The sequence below is a fragment of the Vanacampus margaritifer genome, chromosome 4 (genome assembly GCF_051991255.1).
Source record: "Vanacampus margaritifer isolate UIUO_Vmar chromosome 4, RoL_Vmar_1.0, whole genome shotgun sequence".
Lineage (NCBI taxonomy): Eukaryota > Metazoa > Chordata > Actinopteri > Syngnathiformes > Syngnathidae > Vanacampus > Vanacampus margaritifer.
The window spans coordinates 9,376,066-9,401,948 of NC_135435.1; the positions used below are offsets into that span (position 1 = coordinate 9,376,066).

Here is a 25,883-nt window from a genome sequence, read left to right on the forward strand (position 1 = left end):
CTCTTTCCGTCCTTGTCGATTCATTGTCAATTGTGGGGTTTCCATCCAGTCGTTTGAAATTTTTTAAGCGAATTTACTGAAAATGCGCAAAACGGACATGCGACTTATGCCGGTTTCCATCTGTTCTTCTTTTGTGAATATTGAGAGGGGACTCCGCCGCCATATTACACCATAGGGATGGGATCCACCAGTAATTTAAAAGAAGAAGAAAAAGAAGAACAGGAAGCGACTGCGTCGTGCGCTGACGTTGTATATGTTTGCTTTTGTAATTCTTGATAAACCGTAGCGTTTTTTTTTAGTGTTTTTCATCTAATATTCGCTTCTTTAATTTTCACCCCCCCCCCCCCCCCCCCTCCCAAGCATACCTTACTTTATCATCCGCCATTGTTTTGGGGCTACAGACGTAAGTGTAATATCCAGTCAAACTGCGCGACGTGTATCCGGTCTTGCCAGCGGGTATTAACAAAACCTGTTTCCACAGCCAAAATTCGCATTTTCCTTTTTTCGATACACATCAAAATCCACCCCCTCCAAGCGTAAAAACTTTTTGGCAAATTTTGGGCCCTTTTTTGAATTTCTAGCGTTTCCATTCAGTTGTATTTTTGCATTTCTTGAAAATTTGAATAAAAATGGGTGGATGAAAACCCCACTAGTGTCATGTCCTTGCAATGTCATGTCCACTGTGTGGTTGCTACCTGAATCTTGATTTGGGCTTGAAGATTTCCTGGTGGTTTTAATTGCCTTGTTTGAATTAAATTGCCATTTTGAGTTCATGCCTGCCTTGCCTCGCGCCATTTGGGCCCCCCCACCACATCAAACGGAATGACAGATTTCTGCCACACATATCAAACGTTAACATGTCTTTCCAGAGTTTGCCACATTTTTTACATGTCAGATGTGTGATGCAATGAATCTCTAACATCAAGTAGGACTTGGGTTTTGATGATCTTTCAAGCTCACACTAGTTGGAAATCACTGATTCACTTGACATCATACATCAAATTAAAATAAGCAACAATTTCTTGCATAGCTACATTCACACAATCAATCTTTTTTCCATCCCTTCACATGGATCTTTATAGTAAAATATTGAATGACTATTCCTGCCTGTTGTCTGCAGATGTGGCCCTCCTCCTTCAGCAGCTGTAGTCCCCTCCTACTTTTTTTTTTTTTAGACCTAAGCAGCGCTTTAACTAAGAGTTGCTTTCAATCAGAGTGGGATCTTTAACAGGGCTTTGCACTGGGTTTCTTTGCCTCAGTCCACCTCACACACACTAAACAGCAGTCATGCATGCTTGTACCCGCCAACATATGGAGTACTACTATTTACTTCTGCTCTGGATCTGCAGCCAACTTTTAGGTGAGTGAAAGTTTGGTAGATGTGCATGTCATTGATTCTTATAGATTTAATCTATAGTTTAATTATGGTGCTATTATTCTTTTTTTGTTGTTTGTTTTGGTGGACCCCTTCAAACTACATAAGGTTTATATTATTTGGTTTCTGAAGTTGACATGAAAATAAATTTAATATAACTTGAAATACATTTTCCCCCAAATAAAGAACTGTGAATCTTGGTCTCTGTTTTGTGTATTTAAAGAATACTACTTGATACCTTCTGTGAACAAATGGCTGTTAATGTGAATAGCATCCTTTCCTGACATCTTGACCTTGTATCAGGACAGTGCAGAAACTACTGAGTATATCAACTGTTTCACATCGTCAGAGGTGCCCTGCATCTCATTGGAAGCAGACGTCTCTGCTTAAAAAGAAAGTTGATGCTCTTCTTCTCACAGTCAAGTTTCCAGTGACAGTGTAGGTTCTGGTTCTCAGCCAGAACTGTGGTCAATTACCAGTGAAATCTCATTGGCAGTCACAGCTAGACATAGCAAGAGAGACAGACAGTGTGAAATATATTTGATCACATAGCAGAAAGTCTACACATATTCTACACATTTTCTTCTTTTTTTTCTTTTTCTTAAAAACACACACACAACTAATGTCATACATTCTTCTTTGCTTAGTCCCAGTCTAATTTCCTTGAACCCTCCAATGTTGATTTAGGTTTAGGTCAACAACATTTGTGAAAAGTTGAGAATTTTTACATCCAATAGTATTAAACAATACAATACTTTAAGGGTAGGAAAGAAATCTCCTTTCCTAATATTTAGCTTGATTTAGGAATTTGCAAGAGCTAGGAACTGGAATTGTGCCATCTGACCTTCTTCAGTATGTGAGGAGGGAGAGGATGCTGGATGTGGTGGGAGGATATCTGTTTTGTCAGAAATATTCACCAAACGTGAAGGATTCCATGTTAGAGTCCACTGTTTGTGTATTCTGGGGTTCAGGGTTTGATGATCCCATGAGATAACATCAAGTGAGAATTTACAGTATCATCTGAGGTAGGCAGGTTCTCAGGCTCAGACGACAGTTTCCCTTCCGAAAGTCATTGACCCTTTACATGTGACGTCAGATCACTTCTGCTCTCTCTCTTTTTAAAGGTGTCCTCCCTTCCTTTCCGTTACTCTGGTTAGCAAGCACGCTCACAGTTAGCAAGCCAGTCGTTTAGCAATGCTTCCTACTCTGTTAGCAATATCGTGGCCATTGTGTTTTCCTGCTCTTTTCTTTTTTTTTCTTCTTTTTTTTTCTTGGAGAGCTCAGTATTGTTCATTCGGTAATTTTACTGATTTGACATGTCATCATCATTGCTCTCCTTTTTTTTTGTGTGTGTATTTATTTTTATTTTATTTTTGTGTGTGGGTGAATATGTGTATGTGCGTGCGTGCATTCATTTCCTGCTCTTTTCTGATTTCCTCAGTCTGTCAACCATAACTTTAGCTACAATTAATCACCAATGACGATTCGCTTAATTGTGAGTGGTGGGCAGAGCTATATTTCACCACACACTTGTTTCATTGAGAGAAAAGAAATGCTAATCTTTCTGTCACCAGAACCTGAGAGACTTCAACGTTAACTCTGAAAACTATTTTAATCTCACTGTACCTTCCGAATTTATATACTGTTAGGTCATTATGTTTTTCTGTTACAGTAGTTTTTACAGAGCAATCCCTAATCGTAACTGCTGCGCAATGTGATAGTAATGTGATGTCCATTGGCTTTGTGTTGTGATGGTGCTAATGGCGAATTTGACCTCTTCTTTCAATTGGGTTTTTGAGGATGTGTTGTTATGGAACCCAGGGTGAACAAGCTTGGAGAGTCTTTTTCTGGTTCACAGGGTTAATAGCCTGCTAGGCAGAGCACAGTTGGCTGTTGTGTGTCAGGAACATCTGGTTTCAGATACGCCATTTCTCACAGTATTTACGTTGGCGTAGATTAATAGTAACGTTGCTGTATGTTGCCAAAATGTTTAATACAAAGTGTTGTCTGTTGTTTTTTTTATCCAGAGAAAACCATTGAAATAGAAAACCCAGTGGATCAATGGAAAAACCGTGCACCCGGTAGACTTTGAACTTCGGTTAGAAAGAGAATGTTGTCATTATGTTTCATCCTTATGTCAGTAGCATGCTCACCCACGTCGACATCCCAGGGCAGGAAGTAAATATTCACAACAGAAAAAGCTGTGAACCACATGCTTAATGTTCACCCGTAACTGAAACATAATCATGCATGTCTGATGTAAGTGGCTAACACGGTGAACCTAAGCTCCTGCTTTGCCTCGATGGGTCTGTGGTAGAGCTCCTACAGCTTGGTCGTGGGCCAGACGCAGCGTTAAACTCATGTGGGTCACACCGGCAGCCACCGGCTTTAGGTTTATTTGTTTGGGCATGAAAGCAGGTACACAGGAAATCCAGCACGACCCTGACCTTGCATTTAACACATGCTGACATTTCGTGGAATATTAAATTGTGCTGCCACTTTAGCAGCTTGAAATGGAAACTGGAATCCTCATCCATTCTCATATTTTCACTTGTGCTTACTTTTTCCTGTCCATGTCTAAGCTTTCACTGAGTTCATGGTAGCACATTATTGTTCCTCTGGAAATTCCTGTCTCCAAGCATGAAGTACTCGCTGTACTTCTGGTCTTTCTACCAAAAGAACAAATGAATCAGACAGAGTGGTAATAACATACAAGTGGTGAATGTGTGACTGCATTTGCATGTGCCTCGATCTGTATAAATATGCACCTTGATTTGCCTAAACATTTATTGTTCCTCAATAAACATCAACTAAGGTTTGGGAGTGAGATCAAACGTTAGTTTAACACGGGAAGCATTCATACAACAGGAAATGAGCGCGTGAAGAATGTGTCAATATTTACATGAAGCGATCAGTGGTGCCTTTGCGATAATCCTGCCTATTTATTTTAGCGTAGATGCTTTTTTTGCTTTTTGCTTTTTTTTTCGAACCAAGCAAACTAAACCAGCGAAATTTGTGCTGTGTGTGACAGCAATGACCAACTTGATTGACAAACAACATCAATGGTGTATTGGCTCAGTTGCTGCCAATCATATACTTCTAAACACTTGCAAAGGTATCAGGGAAATAAATGTTTGGTTTTCTGTTTGTTTATAAAACTAACTCGCGTAAATCGTCTCTATCTAAGGAATGCACATTGTGTCAAACATCTGTTCAGATGTAGCGGTTCTTAAATACTGTTGCACAGCTGCACAGCTTTCCAGATGACAAACAGCAGAAAGGGAGTCCTTTCACCCATCATATTAAAAACAGGATTACAGCCTACTGGATCCTCGGTCATTTACAAACAGCTCAATTATGGTATGTTACTATTTCGCAATGTGAGCTTCACCTTCATCTAACTAGACTTTCTAATGGTTTCTTTTTAAGACCATCTTGGCAAAGAATGGGATGGAAAAAGATACATAGCCTATCTTACAACCCAATCCGTGGTGTGTTTATATTAGGGATATCCGATACCCCTGTTTTTCAAAAGTGATACAGTACTTGAGTAATGAACACCAATACCAAGTATCAATACAATTTAGTACTTTTGATGCATACAATTTACTCCAAAATTTTAAAGAAATGCCTATATATCACAATATAGTATTGTTCCTCAAAATTGTATGAAATTAATGAAAATGTTGAAATAAAACCGGTTATCAGCCCAGGGTTTTTCCTGGGTCAAAATGACGCAAAGTTGGTATTATCCTGACTATGATGGGTGACTACTGATACCAGGTATCGGTATCTGTGCCAATACCAGTCTTATTCTAAGGTTTCGGTACTCGCGGCGGTGACCAATACCATTATCGGCTGCCATTTTTACGATGAGGGACTAGAAATGAGAAATTATATGAATAAAAAGTTGGCATTTATTTTTGCCATTGTTTAACTACAATCATTAAAAAATCATCCACTAGTACATTTTAATTTGTAAATATAGTTCAGCGTTGTTAGAAAACACTATTATGTTTATTGTATATACTGTGTTTTTATAACTTTGGCGATGGCTGGAGCGCGCCACCTATGTCTCACAACCAGGAAATGGGCTTGTGCAACGGTTGCTCCATCATTTGTTTCCTCTTCGGTACATTAAAGTTTTAAAAAAAGAAAGCTGTTTCTTCTTTGGTGTTTGCTTCAGGTCTTTCAGTCTTTCAACTGCTGTTGTTATGGCGCCTCCATAATGGCGCAACACTGCAACTGCAGTTAAAATACATTGCTGCTGAGTTCAATCAACACAGCTGGACCGCTGTGTTAAGCGGTATCAGTGGCTCAGGCTGGAGGTGGCGAGCAAATTAGGTGGAGGTGGCCGCCTCAGAATTTTGTACACAGGAAAAACCCTGCAGCCTGTTACGATACCTGGTATTGGTACTCACCCATCCCTATTTTGTATGGACAAAAATGGTGGGACGTCTACCAGTTAGTAGGCTACATACCAGAAAAAAACATCTGTACTTTCTGGGTCAACGATTTCATGATTCATGATTAGATCTCACAAATGAATCATAATTGTAACTATCTATTTGGTGCAGCAATATAGATCAAGACATTTAGTCAAGATTATTTTGCTGGTCACATGACAGACCCAAAGCTCAATGCCCAGTGCCGTTCAAATAGCAAACAAGGGTCTGAAAACACAATGTGTCTTTGGACATCAAGCCAACAGAAACAGGAAGTTAGACAAACATGATTACATGCAGTACTTAATGTATTCAAAGGGAGGTGCTGTATATTTATGCATCTATATTTCACAATTGCATCATTGATTTGTCGTAAGTAAACATAATATTATACATAGAGGTCACACATTTGGATTTACGGTAGTAGATCAGTTCTCTGATTTCTTCTTGGTCATACGCATTTTTCATTACACCTATATACAGTTGGAAAACCATCATACTTACCGGGCACACAATGCCCCATTTGTAAATGCATGCAATCCACATTTTTGAACTGATGTGTGTTGCTAACAATGTAAAATGTGCCAAATCAAAACATTTGATTTCCTACTAGAAAGTTCAATTTGGTGCTTCACTAATGTAGGCTAACCATTGACCCCTCCCATTCTAGCATACTGACTTGAGAGAAAATTGAAAAATAAAGCTGACGGCCAAACAAATATATGTCCATTTGTTTTTAATTGGCTACACTAATAATCAATACAAATTATCCTCGTCTCAAGTGTTCCTCTTGCTCTGTAGCCTAACTTGACTTGCACCTTTTCATTCCTTCCCCTCGTTGTTTGCATTCAACTTAAAGGCCCCTCTAGCTGGGAAAAAGGCACACTTGACTTGACTTGACCCCTGGATCCTCACATACGGGGAGAGAGATCTGAGAGGATGTTTAGCATGTGGGTGAGTGTTTGAATAAGCCTCACAATGTGTGGACAAGAACTGCTGAGATGTAACATGGGGCAGTTTGTGGCGGTGAGGCCAGATGACAAACGTTTGTGTTCTCTACTCAACTATACTACTGAGCAACAGAAATCATAGTCAGTGTCTTAAGGTTCCCTATTATGACCCATTTTTATTTGTATGTTGTTGTTCCATAGTTTGACTCAATGTGAAGATAACAATGTCAATATGGTCAGTGTGGTCTTTGACCTTTAATCGGCACTGTAGACGGAAAGTTTCTGGCAACCGGTGAACAGAACCATTATCAGATTAAGTCGATGACAGATAGAGTGGTGAGCGCTGTACTTGTTGGTTTTCCACTTCTTCACACACCGATGTAAAGTCTCAATTCTTCAAAAAGTGCACTAGTCCCCGCATGTAAATGCAAATGTCTACATGTGTGTGTCACGTCAAATCTTTAAAGCGTGTTTTATCCCGTGTCTGGCTTTTTGATGGAAAACAGGCCCTCTGCTCTTTTCTACCACACGCAAAGCTGTCAACTGATATGAGCGACAGTTGAACAGAACACGATGGAGAAAACACATTCGCCGAGATCTGCAATCACACCAAGTGCCTTTGAGGTTTCTATGGTTTCTCTATGGTTGAGCTTTCCATCATGGCTGACTGAAATTGAGCACATCATTACAGCAGCACTACAAAGAGCATTGTAGGATAGCATGGAAATGGTTGTGTGAATGTGTACCGAAGAAATGTAATCCTAGGAGGAAGACGAGTTGTTCCGGTTTGCACACCACAATATGTAGTTATAATATCATTAAGCACAGTATGCAGACGGCACTGTATTTTATGCATACTGTAAGTACATTTTTCATCCCATGACTGTCATTTATATAGACCGTAAGGCCTGCTCATTGCTGAAATGTTAAACAGTGATGTCACGGTATTTTGGCCTTCTTTATGAAGAGATTTACAAGACTAAAAGATCACTAACTTACTTACTAGCTATTAGCTAAAATGTGAAGTCACATTTTGCATTTCTCTGCATTTATTAAAATAGCTGTCATTTAAGCAAAACTGACAAATGTCTATTTTTTTATACTTGATCTTTCTACTCTGTGCATCTAATCTTTGCCATGTATGTTTGGTTTTGGTTTGTGAAATATTGGATGGGGCAAAAATGTTGAGAAATGGAAATACTATAATACAAATTAATGAATTAATCCATCCCAATACCAGACCTATTGCATCTTAATTATTATTTTTTTGCTCTACAAGAAAAGTATTATTCTTACATTCCTAATAGCTATACTGTACATACTAATGCAGTAAAACAATGAAACATGTTCTGAACTTTAATAAGGGATTGAGGACAGCATAATAAAAGTACTTTGGTGAATGTGGCTCGCTTATTTCGTTTATTAAGCATCCTACAGGTGTAAAAAGAAAGAAGACATACATTTGTGCTTGAAAGTTTACATACCCTAGCCTAGCACATATGTAAACATATGAGCGCACTGTATGGTGAGAAAAAGATTTAATGCCCATAAAATCCAAAACACTGTGGCAATTGTTTTGATATTTTCAGAGGTTGAAGTTCACATGAGTAGAGGTGCGCGTGTGAATTTTGGCGACGATTCATAGCATTAATGTGTCATTAAGTGATGTTTAGCTTTTGTACATCTACAGTTGTGCTCATAAGTTCACATGCCACAAAGGTATGTAAACTTTCAAGCTCAACTGTTATGTACTTAAAATATTAGCGTAACAAAATAACTCCACCCCAACATTAGCAGTCTATCAGCAACCATTAAATTTACTTGGTCTTCAGCCTACACATCTTTACCTCCTCACTCAGTGAGGTCTTGTGTGACATGCTGACGTCTCACATAAAGATTTTGTGACTGCGAAGGCACACACATTTGGAGGGACTGTATATAATGAGGTGTCAGAAGAATGAACACACATACATTACTTGTTTACAGTTGGATAACTTTGCATATTGATTCTTTAATTTGTGTAATTTGGTAACTGGAAGTAAGGTATTTTCATTTTGTGTTATTCTAGGATGCCATGACTGCTTTAATATTGACACAACAAAACACAGGATCATCAAAGGTCCGAAGCAAGCACAGTTTGGATACACTGTTCAGCAACATGTGGCGTCTGGGGGAGAAAAATGGTAAGCTACTTAATCAGCTTTTTTAAACATTTGCCATCAGGTCTATCAATATTATGCAATTATAAAGGTTGCTAAAGTAGAATGTATTTTATGTCTAGTCTTTTGATTTTGTGTATCACTTTGCTGAACTAATTTCTGCCCTTTCCCCAATGAATTTGTGCTGGAAGTCTCACATTCATCCTATTACCTCATGAAAAAAAAAATACTCCTGAATCAAACGCACAAGCCAATTGGCACAGTTGGATGGACAAAGTTCGTTTCTGGCGTGCTCAAACTAGGCCCGAAAAGCAGTGTGCTATTGATGAGTCGTGGAGCTGTGTGTGTGTGAAACATATTAGTTCTCTTAATACTTTTTTTATGGATCTGTATCTTTACTATTCCTGTCCCCAATTACTTAATGGCTTTACGAATAAAAGGCTCATTTGTATTTCTGCAGATGTTTAAAATACCCATTCCTAAATCATGCATCACTGACATCTGGCCAAAACCTTTTATGTGGCAATTTGGTAACCCGTGTGTATTATTTTTTACCATTTTTTAATGTTAAGTGTTGAAAATAGTTTGCGCTCTTTGACAGTGCAATGTTAAACTAAAGCCTTGTTTCCACCGACGGTATCTACCCTACTCTACTCTTCTCTGTTCTATGTGGCTCTTCACCAAAAAAGCAGTGCCACGGCCACCACCAGGGAGCCCCTCCTCAACTTGCTAGTGACGTCATGCTAAAGCGACTGCAGCTAGCGTGCACTGCACACAGGCAAAAACTATGGAGAACATGTTTGTTTTTTTGTACCTATTGCTTGATTTGTGGTGTTTAGTTCAACCAGAAGACATTGAATGAATATTGCAGCAACCAGAAGACGGCATTAATTAATGTTAAAAAGGTTAGCACCTTCTCAATAGTCCAAGCATGAATCTGTTTGGAAGCCCTTGTTGTCCTCTCTTCGTCGTTCGTCGTTAATGGCGGCTGTTTTCCCGGGGTGGTGGTTTGCGTGATGACGACATGTCTCGAACCAATCATTGGCCTCCAAAATAATTTTGTCACGTTTTGGAACTGGGCTCTTTTTTTTTTAATATAGAACTGCAAAGGAAGAGTTGCCAGAGTAAAGTAGAGTAGAGTAGAGTAGATAACGGCAGTGGAAACAAGGCTTTTAAAACATGCCATTTTTGGGGGGGTTCCTGAAAAGTGATATTTTTGGAGGTACAAGGGTCCCACCCAACGCCAGCAACATGCTCTTGTAGTTAAGTGAGTAATGGAAGACACTGTTTACATTAAAAACGCTACTGATGAACTTACAAGTTTGTAAACTTACAAACTCTGTACATCTAAAATAAATAAATAAATAAATTGGGACACCGGGCCTTTACACCAAGAGGTAATAAAGCATGAGGAATTAGTTTGGCATGAAGAATTTGGTCAACATGAACAACATGATGTCCGATATCGAATGTTAAGGGAAACTTCTCAGTACAACATTGGCAGTGGGACATTGAGATTCAAGGGGAACTAAGGTCCAGTTCAACCACTTATTCATTAACTAATCAACCATAAATGGAGGAGAGTCCATTTTTAAACAGCACTTGGATTAAAATGCACATGTGAGTATTACGCATATATTTCCCCAAAAATATAATATGCCATAGTTAAGAACTGTTAAGTGTTCCATCATAGCAGTAGAACCTTTACGTGTTGCAATATTAAAAATGCATTACACATTCAAAATCTAATTTTATTGCATTGTTGGCTAAATGGTAAAATAATGGGGAAGATATTTGTACAAAAAACATACTTCTTGCACTGTCCTATGTTGATTTATTTGACTGTTTCTTATGTTATTAATCTTCTTTCACCCTTAGGCATCTTGGGTCAGTCATGGCCTTTGCTTGTGTGTATATTGAAATGAAAGAGAGTATTGTATGCAAGAGGCTTCAGCTGCCAATAAAATCAACCTCAAACCTCAAAGCTTCACTCAAAAAAAAACTGAGAGGTTTTTAGAACATGTGAGTGAGTGAGCGAGTGAGTGAGTTTTTTTTATGTAAACACAAGGCCTAAATGCTCTAAAACAAATGGTAAGATAGCTAATAAGTCTGTGCTTGTGATTGTGCTATGCTGACAAACTGAAAAGAGGTCATCAAGAATCTATCACTACGGATATACAAAATAGCGATGCACCAGAGTGTACCCGTAGGCAAGACCTCTACAGTGACAAGTCTGAATAACTATTGGCCAGTAACCCCCACTCCATCCAAGTCACAGTGGACCCTCACCAGTACACCAACAAGAAGAACTTCTCCACCTATGATGCCATCATGTTTTTGGTCCACACAGCCCTCATCCACGTGGAAAGCAGGAACTCCTAAGTATGCCTGCTCTTCCTGAATTTCTCCCCCGCCTTCTCCTCAGGCACCTAGTTGGAGATTTGAACTTTACCCTTCTGCTCAGTTGCAAAGTTCGCATGCCAGATATAACTGCTAGCAGCTCATAAAATCATTCACCATTGAGTTTAATACAGTGAAATCATTTTAGCTTTGCTTGAAGCTACTACGGTAAAGCTGAATTAAAAAAATCTTAATATAGAGGAATGGACGCTGCAATTAATTGTGTTCTTGCAGAATTACTCACCGTTTCCTTGTTGAATGTTGAACAGTGAGAGGCGCTTCGTGCATTTGTATCTGGTAAGGTACGTGCTTTGTTTTTTTGATTTTTCCTAAGACAAAACAGAAGAGGACATTTTCATCCGTTGCCGTGATTGGTCAAAACAAACGGGCACAAGATGCCACATCGTCCAAGCCCCCCCCAGCCCCCGACCCCCAGATCCAGGGGATCCCCCGCACCCAGGCACCGGCGCCGAAGAGGGGCCGGGCAGCGGAGCGGAGAGGGCATCCGCGCCCACCCCATCCCCCACCGCGTGGAGGGACGGAACACCGGGGTCTCCTTTCTTAATAAGTGGGACTACGTCCAGGCCTAGCTCCAGAAGGGGGCACTGGTGACCCACGTCTGGGCATAGTGGTTTCTGACTGAGCTGTGCTCTGGTCCCTCACCTAGGACCTGTTTGTCCTAGTTACTCTTGCCTGGAATGCACTGCTATTTATATGGCGCTTTATAGCTATAGTGCCCAAAGTGCTTTACAAAGCCTCACATTCACACTTCAGTGGTCGGCTGCTGAGGATCAAACCCACAACCTCATGGATGGGAGATGACCACTCTACCACTGAGCCACGCCGCCCCACGCCTGGGGCATAGTGCTCCTAACTATTTAGCTCCTCTGAACATTAGCACACAAACCCTATCACCACAATACGGTCACAGTTCAGAGAGGAGAGATACTGTCATCATGTTTTCAGATTTTTTTTTGGGAGAGGTTAATGTAAAAATTAGGGGCACCCAAGATGCATGTGACAAGAACATGAACATTTGTGTTAAATGTTCTATTGACCTTGAAGGCTCTCTCTCTCTCTCTCTCTCTCTCTCTCAATCTCTCTCTCATCGTAGAAATTGTAATCCCTCGAAGTAATCCCCATTTTTTAATAAATGTACCTATAATCTAATTACATGTTTTTTTCCCTGTAACTGTAACGGAATACAGTTACATTTGTAATCTGATTACGATCTGATTACGTAACGGCAGAACATGTATTCCGTTACTCCCCAAGCCTGGCCTTGTATAGTTCTCCGTTCGCACAATAAAACTTTGCATCGCAGTTATTGACAAACAATTAATAAATTGCCTTCTTTGTGTGTTTGTGCGGGGGGGTGTGTGTGTGCGTGCGTGCGTTACTTTTTTATGATTCAAACTGCAGCCTTGAAGTTACTACTCCAGAAACTACAAGACCGGGTTTTTATTATGTATTTATTTATTCAATGCCTTATGATGACATTTAGTAGATGAATCTGACCCCACTCAGGAGAGCCAAAGTGAAGTCAAGTGAGAGACTGGCTTTAAAAAAGACTACATAATGGAGGAAGAATGTCTTCCTCTAAAAAGTATTTTGACAAGGAGACCTAAAAGGTGGTCTATCTATGACCAGTAGCAACAACAACATGGAACCATAATGTTAATTCTGGGTCATCTTGTGCCTCAATAGGCTTGAGTGCTAAAGCCTGCTCGGCTGAATTGCTAACATTCTTGCAGTTGTTAAGCTATTGCTATCATAGACAATGGTGAGCTATTGTTGATCAATTTTTGGGTGTCATCTTGGTTTCATGATGTCAAAATGGGAGCACCATGACGAAGAGGACTTTTTAACTATGAATTCTAATTTCCATGGAAATGTATTGGTCCATTCATAACCCGAACACCTGTTGAGAATTTTGCTATTCATTTCCTTGTTAGACAACAGCTATTTGTGAAAAGAGTACAAAAACAATCAACAGTTTGGACATGAACATTCTAAAGTTTAGTGACTGTTGAATTTGGTTATTTTAATACAATTTATAGAATATTCTTTCAAACCAATTAACAAAATCTAGTCAATGTATTAAAAAAACATTCTTAAAGAGTAAAATAAAAGACAGTCACGTGACAGTAATGTTGTATAACTTATTAATACATCAATAGGCTATGTTGCCTTTGCGAGGTTCCTTCTCTTATAGGTGACAGGTCACACTTAAAGCTAACATTGACTTTTTTCTATCCTGTGTTTTTCAGGTTATTAGTCGGCGCACCTTATGAAATGAACGGTGCTTACCAGACAGGGGATGTATATAAATGTTCACTGACCAAACGAACCAATGGAAATGGTTGCACCAAGCTTAACCTAGGTAAAGTAACACATTATCACCAAGCTACAACAAAGTGCACATACAGCAACTTGCATGTATTCCTGCATGCGACCGTTTAATCATCACGTTAGCATGTGTGAGACAGACATCGGTACCAAACACGTCATTACACATTTTACAGTTTAATAGGTTCTTTACATTTCCATGTGTTTTGTACCACTAATGTCACCACATGGCATGCCAATTCACACAAATTTCACATGTTTCGCTTTAGACATACAGTATGCAGTTTTGTCTAGTAAATCGTCAGTGACTATGGTTAGTCTGCGTGTGGCCAGGGAGACATCCAAGTCAGAGAAAGTGAAAGTAATCTGTGTATGTACAGCATGTGTGTCTGTAAATGAGCATTTGAGATCATCTCTTGTTTTCCATCAAGGAAGGATATCTCTGACCAATGTATCTGAGCGGAAAGACAAGATGAGGTTGGGGATGACACTCACAACCAATCCTAAAGACAACAGTTTTGTGGTGAGACCATCTTAATACATTGAGCATATGGAAAAAGGAAGAATTGTCTTAATAATGTTTTCCCTTGCAGAAAAGAGAAAAGCCAAATTAACTGATGTTGTTCATGTTTATGTATGGTGTTTTCTTATGCTCAAAATTGCACTCTGACACTTGAGCTCAGATTTACTTTTTCAAGTTCCTGCCTCATCTGGCACAGGATCCAGCTCACCACAATCCTGCTCCGGACACACAGCATAAATAATGAATTAAGAAATGGATCGTTCCTGTTCTTGTTCGCTATGCTCTCACATATATCGGGTTTTTTGTTGTTGTTGAGACAATTTGGTCAGAATTAATCAATAAGATGCCAGCAATTGAGTTTGTTTATTTGTGGCCAGTCTAAAAGTTCTTGCTGTTTTACTTAAAATTGCGGTACCATCATCATGAAACCATTTCATTTCTGAGGGTTGATTGTATTAAAGATATCTATTCATTCCAGATTTCCGTTTCTGCAGTAAAAATATTTTTAGGTCAAACTGAAAATATGAATACAAAAAAAAAAAAAACTAACTAAAACCAACATACAGTAAATGTATCTGCTCTTGATTAAAGGGGAAGTCAACCCAATTTTTTATTTATTTTTGACAATAATATGTTCTATGCAGCCCCACTAGTCTATATATCTGTTTGATATTGTGTTAGTGAAATATGAGTTAAGCAGCAAAATCTAGCCGATTTGATCCATCTCATGAGTCGGACATTTTGCCACTTGCTGTCGACTGAAGATGACATCAATGTTGCTCAGGTCTCAGGTAACAACCAATCACAGCGCAGCTTCAGAAAACAGGTGAGCTGCGATTGGGCGTTGCCTCATCTTCAGTCGACAGCAAGTGGCAAAATGGCCGCCCCCTGAGATGGATAAAAATGTAAATGTTGTATTAATCATAATGTCATATTTAGACTAGTGAGGTCACATATAACATATTATTGTCAATAAATGTTTAAGGTTGACTTCTACTTGAAAATAGGACCGATATAACTATTCTTTGATGTTTCAGGCCTGTGGCCCACTTTGGTCTTACGAGTGTGGCAGCTCTTACTACAGCACGGGCATCTGCTCCAGAGTCAATGCTAGCTTCAAGTTCTCCAGAACGATTGCTCCTGCCTTTCAGAGTAAGCTTTAAACCCTTTACTTCCTGTCCCAAAGAGGAGTATAGTGTTTATTTGTGTGGATGCATGCTGAAGCAGCATTTTTATTAACATTTGTTATCTCTAAATGTTTTTGTTTTGTTTTGTTTTTTTTAGGATGTGAGACCTATATGGACATAGTAATCGTTCTGGATGGCTCAAACTCCATCTACCCTTGGTATGAAGTGCAGGCTTTTCTCATCAACATTCTTCAGAAGTTCTATATTGGACCAGGTCAAATTCAGGTGTTTCCTTTTTTATTTCCAGAACATGTTGTTTTGCTGGAGCTGTACTAATTGTGGTTTGTTACTGTGTCCCTTTGGACAGGTTGGAGTTGTTCAGTATGGTGAAAAAGTTGTGCATGAGTTCAAACTCAATGATTTTAAATCTGTTGAGGAAGTGGTAAAGAGAGCACGCAGCATCGACCAGCGGGGCGGAGAGGAAACCAACACGGCTCTCGGCATCAATATTGCACGGTACATGCCACCATCCTGTATATCTATCAAGGCTCAAAATAACTTTTCTTTAAGGAACAGATTTGCTCACCAATAACTTTATATGAGGCGCACCTTTCTAATATTTAGGGACTTTCTAATATTTTTGTGTAAGTGTACTCGATCACCCAAGCACTTTACATGTTACATGTCCATTTTAGGTTAGCTTAGCAATTAGCATGGTTTCTATGTCTTTCCTCATCAATCCTACATGAGAACAATATTTGTCAGAAGTGTAGCTTATTCGCCGCTATGGAGGTGATGAGTGCTGACCTTGGAGCAATTCTGCAACATGTTTAGCCACACTAGTAGCCAGCCAAAGCTCTTTGCTAGCTCGGTTGTTGTGGCAGAAGTAGCACTGAGCTTGCCTCGCATAAGTGACATACTGTAAAAGCTTTTTGGGACAGTCAACTTAAAAATCTGTGATTCTCAGTTTTGCTATTCAATGTGTTTGAAAGAGGTGCAAAATGTGACGCCTTGACTGTTAGCTCATTTAATGATCTGGTCCAAATATGGTGCATGTTGCTGTCACAGATCTGAAGCTTTCAAACAAGGAGGTCGACGTGGAGCCAAGAAAGTGATGATAGTGATAACTGACGGAGAGTCACATGATAGTGTTGACCTCCAGCCAGCCATAGAGGAGAGTGAGAAGGACGGCATCACCCGTTACGCCATCGCTGTGAGTCTGCTAGACCCATTATTCACCTGAGTTTGGGCTCTTATATTATGAGGGTTTTTTCTGGTGGCTACTGAGTTTCAAGTAGTAATGGTATATAAACAGTGATGACCTCATCAGCCTATGTAGGAATCTCATGTTAGCAGTGGAGCCAAAAACAATCAACCCCAACCTCTACTTAGAGGATGTGCAATTAAAGGTGTAAATTATGTTGTCCAGACCGCATATTACTGTGGTTTCACCAGTTTGCTAATAACACACTTTATTACATATATGGAATTAGTGGGGGAAAAAAATCATTATAAGACAACATTCTCTGACACTTTCTCAAGATTCATTAAACTGTGATTTGGCTAACAGTGTGGCATATTACATGGATAGAAGTTTTTATGCCGATTGCTGGACTTTGCTTGCGTCTTCACACAGGTTCTTGGATACTACAATCGGAGAGGAATTAACCCTGAGGCATTCCTCAATGAAATCAAATACATTGCCAGTGACCCCGATGACAAACACTTTTTTAATGTGACTGACGAGTCGGCACTGAAGGACATTGTGGATGCACTTGGTGAACGCATCTTCAGTTTAGAAGGTTAGCATGATAATACTTTATTATATATATATATATATATATATATATATATATATATATATATATATATATATATATATATATTAGGAGTGTCAAAATTAATTCTGTAATTTTGAGTTAATTTAAAGACCTTTAACGCAACAAAAAAATGTACGCGCAATTAATGACTGCCCCTTACTTGGAAAGCCTGTACTGGGGGAATTCCAGTAGACACGTCCACGTCAAAATTTAGCAGCAATAAATTTACTGATAATGCATACTGTATATTTGTGGAGACTGGGGTCAAGTTGTATTTTACAATTTTAAAACTGCAGATTTTCACAAGTTACTTCATGTTAAGGATTAAGCTAGCTCTTAACATGAAAATAAAAATGCCGCCAAAGTCTTACAAATGCAATTATGCCATCTAGTGGCAGAAAAATGACCTCAACACAAATCAATATCTCACTCTGGTTTTTTTTTTACAGTACAGTACATATTTTTTATTTTAACTCAATTTTATGAATTATTATGAAATTACTGTATCCATGACTAAAATATGCAGCCATATTTCAATTTATATATATATATTTTTTACTTTTATGTTAACAAGAGTATGAAAAGTCCTTTGTTTTTTTGGTTTTTGAGACAAAAAATATAGGACTATATAGGTTTGTAGACAAGATGACATTTTTTAGCCAAGAGTATGAAAACTTTGAAAAAAATATATTTTATTGTACATTTTATTGTACATTTAGATTTGCAGATATAACATTTGTGATTAATTGTGAGTTAACTATTGAAGTCATGCTATTAATTACGATAAAACAATTTAATCACCTATATATATATATATATATATATATATATATGTATATAGGTGATTATATATATATATATATAGGTGATTAAATTGTTTTATTGGTGATTTATTGTTTTTGTTTTAAATTGTTAAATATATATATATATATATATATATATATATATATATATATATATATATATATATATACATATATATATATATATATATGTATATATATATATATATATATATATATATATACAGTGAGGAAAATAAGTATTTCACCCCCTGGTGATTTTGTGAGTTTGACCCTTTACAAAGAAAGGAACGGTCTATAATTTTCATGGTAGGTTCATCTTAACAGTGAGAGACAGAATATTAAAAAAAATCCCAGGAAATCACATTATATTAATTTTAAACATTTATTTGTCTTTTATTGAGGAAAATAAGTATTTCACCCCCTACCAACCAGCAAGAATTCTGGCTCCCACAGACCCAGGGACAAGATTGTAGACCTGCACAAGGCTGGAATGGGCTACAAGACCATTAGCAAGCAGCTGGGTGAAAAGGAGTCAACTGTTGGTGCGATAGTTAGAAAATGGAAGACACACCAATTGACCATCAATCTCCCTCGGTCTGGTGCTCCACGCAAGATCTCACCTCGTGGAGTGAACCGGATCATGAAAAAGGTGAGGAAACAACCCAGAACTACACGGCAGGAGCTTGTTGATGATATCAAGGCAGCTGGGACCACAGTCACCAAGATGACCATTGGTAACACACTACGCCGTAATGGATTGAAATCCTGTAGTGCCCGCAAGGTCCCCCTGCTCAAGAAGGCACATGTACAGGCCCGTCTGAAGTTTGCCAATGAGCACCTGGATGATTCAGAGGAGGCTTGGGAGAAAGTGCTGTGGTCAGATGAGACTAAAATCGAGCTCTTTGGCATCAACTCGACTCGCCGTGTTTGGAGGGCGAAAAAAGCTGACTTTGACCCCAAGAACACCATCCCCACCGTCAAGCATGGTGGTGGAAACATTATGTTTTGGGGCTGTTTCTCTGCTAAGGGTACAGGACAACTTCACCGGATCGAGGGGAGGATGAATGGGGCCATGTACCGGGAAAACTTGGGTGAGAACCTCCTTCCCTCAGCCAGGATATTGAAAATGGGTCGTGGATGGGTGTTTCAGCATGACAATGACCCAAAACATACAGCAAAGGCAACAAAGGAGTGGCTCAAGAAGAAGCACATTAAGGTTATGGAGTGGCCTAGTCAGTCTCCAGACCTTAATCCTATAGAGAACTTGTGGAGGGAGCTGAAGCTTCGAGTTGCCAAGCAACAGCCTCGAAATCTTCAGGATTTGGAGAGGATCTGCAAAGAGGAGTGGGCCACAATCCCTCCTGGGATCTGCGCAAACTTGGTGACCAACTACAAGAAACGTCTGACCGCTGTGCTTGCCAACAAGGGTTTCTCCACCAAGTACTGAGTCATGTTTTGCTAGGGGGTGAAATACTTATTTTCCTCAATAAAAGACAAATAAATGTTTAAAATTAATATAATGTGATTTCCTGGGATTTTTTTTAATATTCTGTCTCTCACTGTTAAGATGAACCTACCATGAAAATTATAGACCGTTCCTTTCTTTGTAAAGGGTCAAACTCACAAAATCACCAGGGGGTGAAATACTTATTTTCCTCACTGTATATGTGTGTGTGTGTGTGATCACATGCCATCAGTATAGTGTGGGAGATTAATTTTGTGCGCTTCAAAGGCCTTCAAGACTTATTTGCTTATGCAGGAACCAGTAAAAATGGAACAGCGTTTGGTCTCCAGATGTCTCAAGCTGGATTCTCCGCTCACAATGTTGAGGTAAGTCGCACTTATGTCGATCAAATTGTCTCATACCGTCTGTCATCGTATGGAGCAACACATTGTCTCAATTTTTATGGCATCTTATTGCCTCCTCATAACCCACCATTTATCACTTTTCACTCTCCCTCAGAGGTGCCAGAGGGACCCAAAGGTCTAGGTGATCTTGATTTAGGGGCCCCTGGCAGAAAATACAAATTTTCTTTTCCACTTCAGCCATGCAGGGATGGGAAATAAAATACTGCTTCTCTCCAGGGAGACACTTTACTTGGAGTTGAGACACATTTCATCAGTCTTGCTGCAGTATGAGTTGTTATTCCTTTTTTGCTTTGCAACCCTCTATCTGGATGACACAGCAGAAGAGGGGAAGGAAGGCATGTCTCACCTTGGACATTATAGACTACCTAGAGTAATTCATGAAACTGTATACTAACCCAATGGGTTAATGCTTTGGCTTTTAGTTTCCCTTCACAGTGTGTCAAGAGACAAATCAATTCATCCACTTATGCTGAAAATAGCGAACAATTTGCAGACGGGTGACAGAAAATATCGGAAATTCTGTCCACAAGGACAGATTCCGTAAATGCTCCACAGCAGTCAACCTGAGAGTTGAAAGTAGGATAACTTATTGGAAAGAATGTTGGGATTTAAAAGAGGAAGAATGTCCTCAAGGCCCAGATGTGTTTTTTTTTTAGACTCCAAGCTGCTTATGTCATATACTACCAGACATTTTATACATCATCATTTATGGTTTATCCAGCTGTTGTTTATTTAGCATGCTGAACCCAGAGTAAAAAAAAAAAGTGTTGCTTGTTGATATTCTGTAAACATCTACCTTAACATGGCATGTTGAGATCTGCACATTCCCTGCTGGGAAAATCTAAACCAAAAGTAACCAACAGTTTCAATAAAGTCAAGAGAGAATAAAGATGTGTGATTACTGCAATATATCATTTAATTCAGGATGTAATGAACAAAACACAAATCACTAATAAGACTATTTAATTAGCCTTTTATGTCCCAATTCATACCAGACAAATTAATAGAAAATTAAATGGTTTTGGCTCTATTGCTATCGTTCTCTTTCCACACTAGACACAAAATAAACCCAGTGCAGTGAATATAGTTTTTACAATGATATGAAATATCTATCACCTCTAGGATGGAACTCTGGTGGGAGCGGTTGGGGCTTATGATTGGAACGGGGCAGTGCTAAAAGAAACACGGCAAGGGAAGGTGGTTCCTCCAAAAGCTTCTTATGCGCAGGAGTTTCCTGAAGAGCTCAAAAACCATGGCGCATACTTGGGTGAGTATCCCCCCAAATGTATTAATTAACATGTACAGTATTTTATTTTTTTTAATAGAGGAACTCAAAGGAGCTCTGCCATTGACATGAATTAATTGAACATAATGTAGTTTGTTCATCTACAACCTGTGATATATGTGTATTTAAGTTGGTCTTTGGATCTTTTGTCTCTCTCATTTACATACGTAAGGTAATTCTCTAAGAGTTTCCACATCAATTTCGCTTTTCAACATGAAATACAGTAGAATATTTTTTTTTGCCAATTTTTGTAGGGATCAATTTGGTTTCAGTTTTTACAGGCACACCAAATGAGGAGCCTTTTTTTTGGTAGGAGGTTTGCAGGGTTGTCTTCATGACGGACCCCAGTGCCCCACCACTCAGTCTTTTCCATCCCATCCAGCACCATCTATCTCCTCCACCACAAAACCTGTGTTTTTACCATCAGTGGTTTGTTTGACTAAGCTTATCCAGCTGGCTGCCAGCTAAAGTAGCTCGAGTCGTAATATGAGGTGGAAGTAAAATTCTAGACAAGGGGTATTATAGAGGTGGAAAAGTACATGTTGATCAAGTGGAATTTTCAGTGGGAATACACAAAATAAAATACTGGAAAAAGAAATGTATGCACCTCAGATTCCTACGAACATCTGTTTAAATTCACCCTCAGAGCTAATATACTCTATCTCCCCGTATATAAATGTATAAACTTTATAGTTTTCAAACAGCAAACTTGCTTCAATAATATCTCATTATTTGCAGACTTCGGAGTGAAAGTGTGGGAGCCTTTGAACTTTCAAAAGGTTATCTAATCGTATAATTATTTTTTTTGTTTTTTTTCCTGATCAGGTTATACAGTGACATCAGTTGTATCAGCTAAAAGTGGACGTCTGCTTGTTGCCGGAGCGCCTCGCTTTAACCATACTGGCAAAGTGATCATTTTCACTCTGAAGACTCCTGGTAACCTCACCATCCTCTATTCCCTCAAAGGCCAGCAGGTAGTAACATAAACTATTTGTGCTCTCACACAGAATAGTATAGTACAGTATTCCTAAAGTTTCTACTCATTATAGACAGGAGTATAGCCAGTAGTTTTTTAGAGAGGTGCTTGGGTGAGACAACACCTCAGTGAGGGGTGTACGTGTGCTAAATTCTTGAGCATACCATCCACATTCATGGTTTCATGAATTAAAATGTACCCATTATCAAGAATCTTGCTCAACACACTCATAATACAAGCAGGATCAAGTCTAAGTAAAATGCAACTGACGACTTATCTTACTAGATAATGCCATTTTCTTTGCTGTTGCTTTGCTTTTTGGTACTTTCTCATAGTCTACTTCTATCTGATGCTAGCTAAAAAGCCTGTCCGAGTAAACAATTGTGATGACGGTCAATGCAATTTTGCATACTGTGAACAATTGCTCATTCATTGAAATATCTTTAAAAAAAATACAAATAATAAGACAATTTTTTTCGCATTTGATTTCATGAAACATGGCTTCTTCCCAGCCATGTTGATTGCTTGCCTATCTATTCTTTTCTAAAGATAGATTATTTTGGAGTTTGCGCTCAGATCAAGCAGTTAATATATTTATATTAACTTGCGACAGTCTATCAAGTGGTCTAAGAATATTGCATCCATGTGAAAATGGCAGCAAAATCAAAAGTTAAAATCTGGTCAATGTTACTGTCATTTTGACACGTCTGCTTGTGTTTGTTCTTTGCGGAGTAAGGCAAGTCAAAATAATTTGAATTTAAAGACAACCTGAATACAAAGATGCGCCTTGCAACTCTGCCACTGGGTATATAATTTAAAGGGGAAGTCAACCCCCAAAAAAATTCTTGACAATAATATGTTTTATGCAGCTAGTCTAAACACGGTATTCTGGTTAATATGACTTAAGCAGCAAAATCCAGCAGTTTTTATCAATATCAGAAGGCGGCCATTTTGCCACTTGCTGTCGAGTGAAAATGATATCACAGATGCTCAGATCTCAAGTAACAACCCATTACAGCTCAGCTTCTGAAAGCAGGTGAGCTGTGAATCGACAGCAAGTGGCAAAATGGCCGCCCCCTGGGATGTATAAAAACGGCTGGATTTTGCTGCATCACTCATATTCCACAAATGTAATATTATTGTCAATACATGTTTAAGGTTGACTTCTCCTTAAAGTCATAGAATGTCATCCAAATAGTAACTGTGTTAGTCATTCATAGATTCTACTGAGTTAAAATTTAGCGATGGATAAAATGTTGCCACTTGATGGAAATATTTTTTTTAGTGGCACTCAGACTTTTTTTTTTAATCAAGCAATTGATTTTTTTGTTTTTGTTTATAGTCGTCTCACATGGTTTAATTTGCATATTTTGATAAAACAACAGTATAAAACAAGTATTTGTTGACCATGTTAAGTTAGTTAAGTTAATGTAGAAACTATCCAACTGATGTTTCTTTCTTGGGAAACTACCTATGAAAACAAAAGAGCCACTGTATGATCATTTGCCAGAATGCGTACAACAGCGGAAAAATGACAATTTGTTGCTATTAGTCTGTACATGCAGTATTCCTACAGGAAAATATTATATCAGCGCAAATTATGGAGCCTGTTCTGTATGGAACTAGTATATTCCAGCTGAGAGTGGAACAAACCAGACCAGACAAGATAGAAGAAGAAAACTTGCTAAAATTATGTTTAGAAAATGTCAGGATGTCTATTGTCTAAAATGCTAAATATTGCCCAACCTTGTCCATTTGATAGTTGGAAAGGTCCTTGTGTCAGCAAACACGTATGTAATGATCAGTAAAACATAATAAAGAGGATGTGGCAATGTCTTCATGACCACTACACTCGCCACTGGAAACTGGCCTGTGGCCGTGAGCGTGGAGCAGTTGACATTTTACCTTGGCAGCAGCAACTCATCACAAACAGCGGAACATTGTTAATTCCTCATCACTTCTGAAATTGCTTCTTTTTTTTCCATTGTCACATGTTTCTAATAAAAAGCCAGATAGATGTGTTCCATGCAGTGACTGATCCAGTAATGCTCCCACAGTCGGAACATTGACAAATATGTCATAACAGTTCAATTCACAAAACACAAATCCACATTTGCTTGGAATATTGAAGATGTAGAGCCAATTTCGATGATCAGACGTCAATGTAGCCAGACTGTTAGTTTTACAATATAAAGATACATCAGAAAAAAATTGCTAATACAGCTTGAATTATTTTTCAAACATGTGGTCTGTTTTCAGATTGGCTCCTATTACGGCAGTGAGATTGCACCATTGGATATTGATGGAGACGGTGTAACTGATAACCTTTTGGTGGCAGCACCAATGTTCTTCAGTGGAGGCATGGAGAAGGGAAAAGTATACATCTACAGAGTGACAGAGCTGGTAGGTGGAAACTGCACTGGCATCAGTCGAGTTGAGGCCAAGTAAACTGTTTTAGTAAATGAGGTCAACACCTGTTCAGACTCCAGACATCCCCAATAATTTCACAACACACCTCAGCTAAGGTCCCCGGCAATGCACAAAGAAACAGATTGTTGCATTCCAGCTCTGCAGTTAACTGCAGGCAGACTTTTACCAGATCAAATGTGGAGATCAAAAAGGAAAAACTTTGCGACGCCAGTGTAGCGACTTTAATAGATGTTCTATAATGAACTCAACAGGAAAGTATTCTGTCCCATCTAGACCTGTTGCAGGCTAATCATCGCAGGCGAGAACTTTCTGTAATTGAAGGAAATTTCCAGGTCTGTCTTGCTCATTGGAAAAATAAATGGGAAGGGGCACTTTATGGTATGGACCAACCACATGTAACTGAACAGAGAAAATCTATATGCCATCCAATTACTTTATAGTTGTGATAAGTGACGCTGCATAGGCCAATCAGATGTTTAGTCAATCTGGTTAACGTGCTTGAATGATTATTAACATTTTTGTTCTCATCCATATACATATAAACCAAAAGATGAATGACATGCGATTTGTAACTATAGTGTCTCTGTGAGGTTGAAATCATCAATCAGCAGGAATTGGCAACCATTCCAAAGCCCGGATTGAATTCTGGTAGCAGGTCAAAAATAACATTCTATTCAGTGGCTTATATAAGATACAATTTTAACTGATTTTTAAACCAAAGTCTCAACCAGCTCAGAATATACTGTTCACTCTCGCTCTGCATACTCATCAGGTAGCTGAGAAAGGAGACCGGCCTTCCTAAATCAATTCCGTTCGCATTTATTTAACTGAAAAAATGGTCATCTCATGTTTCGTCTGCTCTAAATTTTATTATGAACTGAAAAGCCAAGTAGAGCAATGACATGCTTGACTACTGGTCGAGTTGCGTTTTTCTCCATTCAGTCAGAATGCTTTCTTTGAAACGTTTTCCAGTCAGTTAATTACTTCCATAAACTTGGATATTTTCCATCTGACCTTCTACTTGGAGTCATTCCGGAGTGTTTTTTTTTTTTTTTTTTTTCCCTCCGAGGATTTTAAAGCCCCTTAGTTTAGTCAGCAAATTTTATCTAGATTTGATAAAAGGCCATTTGTGACTGTTTAACTCTTCAGCTTCCTACATTCCATCATGATATGGTCACTAAACAGCCAACAATAAATAACTGGATTCTGCCAATGGTAAAAGCTGTTGACCCATCTTGTTGAGCTTGAGTTGAAAAGTTGAGCAAGCAGTGAAGGACAACCTAGACAGATATTATTGTCTTTTCAGGCATTTCATCATTTGAAGTCCCCTGGTGCCTACACGTAATTTTTCATCCCGTCATGATCAGTA

At 38.7% G+C, this 25,883-nt stretch overlaps 1 protein-coding gene across 1 annotated transcript in view; it reads left to right on the forward strand.

Annotated features, from left to right (window-relative positions):
- Nucleotides 1-1,222: 1,222 nt before the first annotated feature.
- Nucleotides 1,223-25,883, forward strand: part of itga11a (integrin, alpha 11a) — a 48,381-nt gene continuing 23,720 nt past the window's right edge. Inside the window, exons 1-13 of the mRNA XM_077563660.1 lie at nucleotides 1,223-1,360; nucleotides 8,839-8,953; nucleotides 13,600-13,712; nucleotides 14,110-14,201; nucleotides 15,239-15,353; nucleotides 15,486-15,613; nucleotides 15,696-15,844; nucleotides 16,397-16,541; nucleotides 16,965-17,130; nucleotides 19,714-19,784; nucleotides 20,946-21,090; nucleotides 21,934-22,082; nucleotides 24,344-24,487. Of these exons, the coding sequence (XP_077419786.1) occupies nucleotides 1,288-1,360; nucleotides 8,839-8,953; nucleotides 13,600-13,712; nucleotides 14,110-14,201; nucleotides 15,239-15,353; nucleotides 15,486-15,613; nucleotides 15,696-15,844; nucleotides 16,397-16,541; nucleotides 16,965-17,130; nucleotides 19,714-19,784; nucleotides 20,946-21,090; nucleotides 21,934-22,082; nucleotides 24,344-24,487 (1,605 nt within the window). The 5' untranslated portion in view covers nucleotides 1,223-1,287. The remainder of the gene's footprint in view (nucleotides 1,361-8,838; nucleotides 8,954-13,599; nucleotides 13,713-14,109; nucleotides 14,202-15,238; nucleotides 15,354-15,485; nucleotides 15,614-15,695; nucleotides 15,845-16,396; nucleotides 16,542-16,964; nucleotides 17,131-19,713; nucleotides 19,785-20,945; nucleotides 21,091-21,933; nucleotides 22,083-24,343; nucleotides 24,488-25,883) is intronic.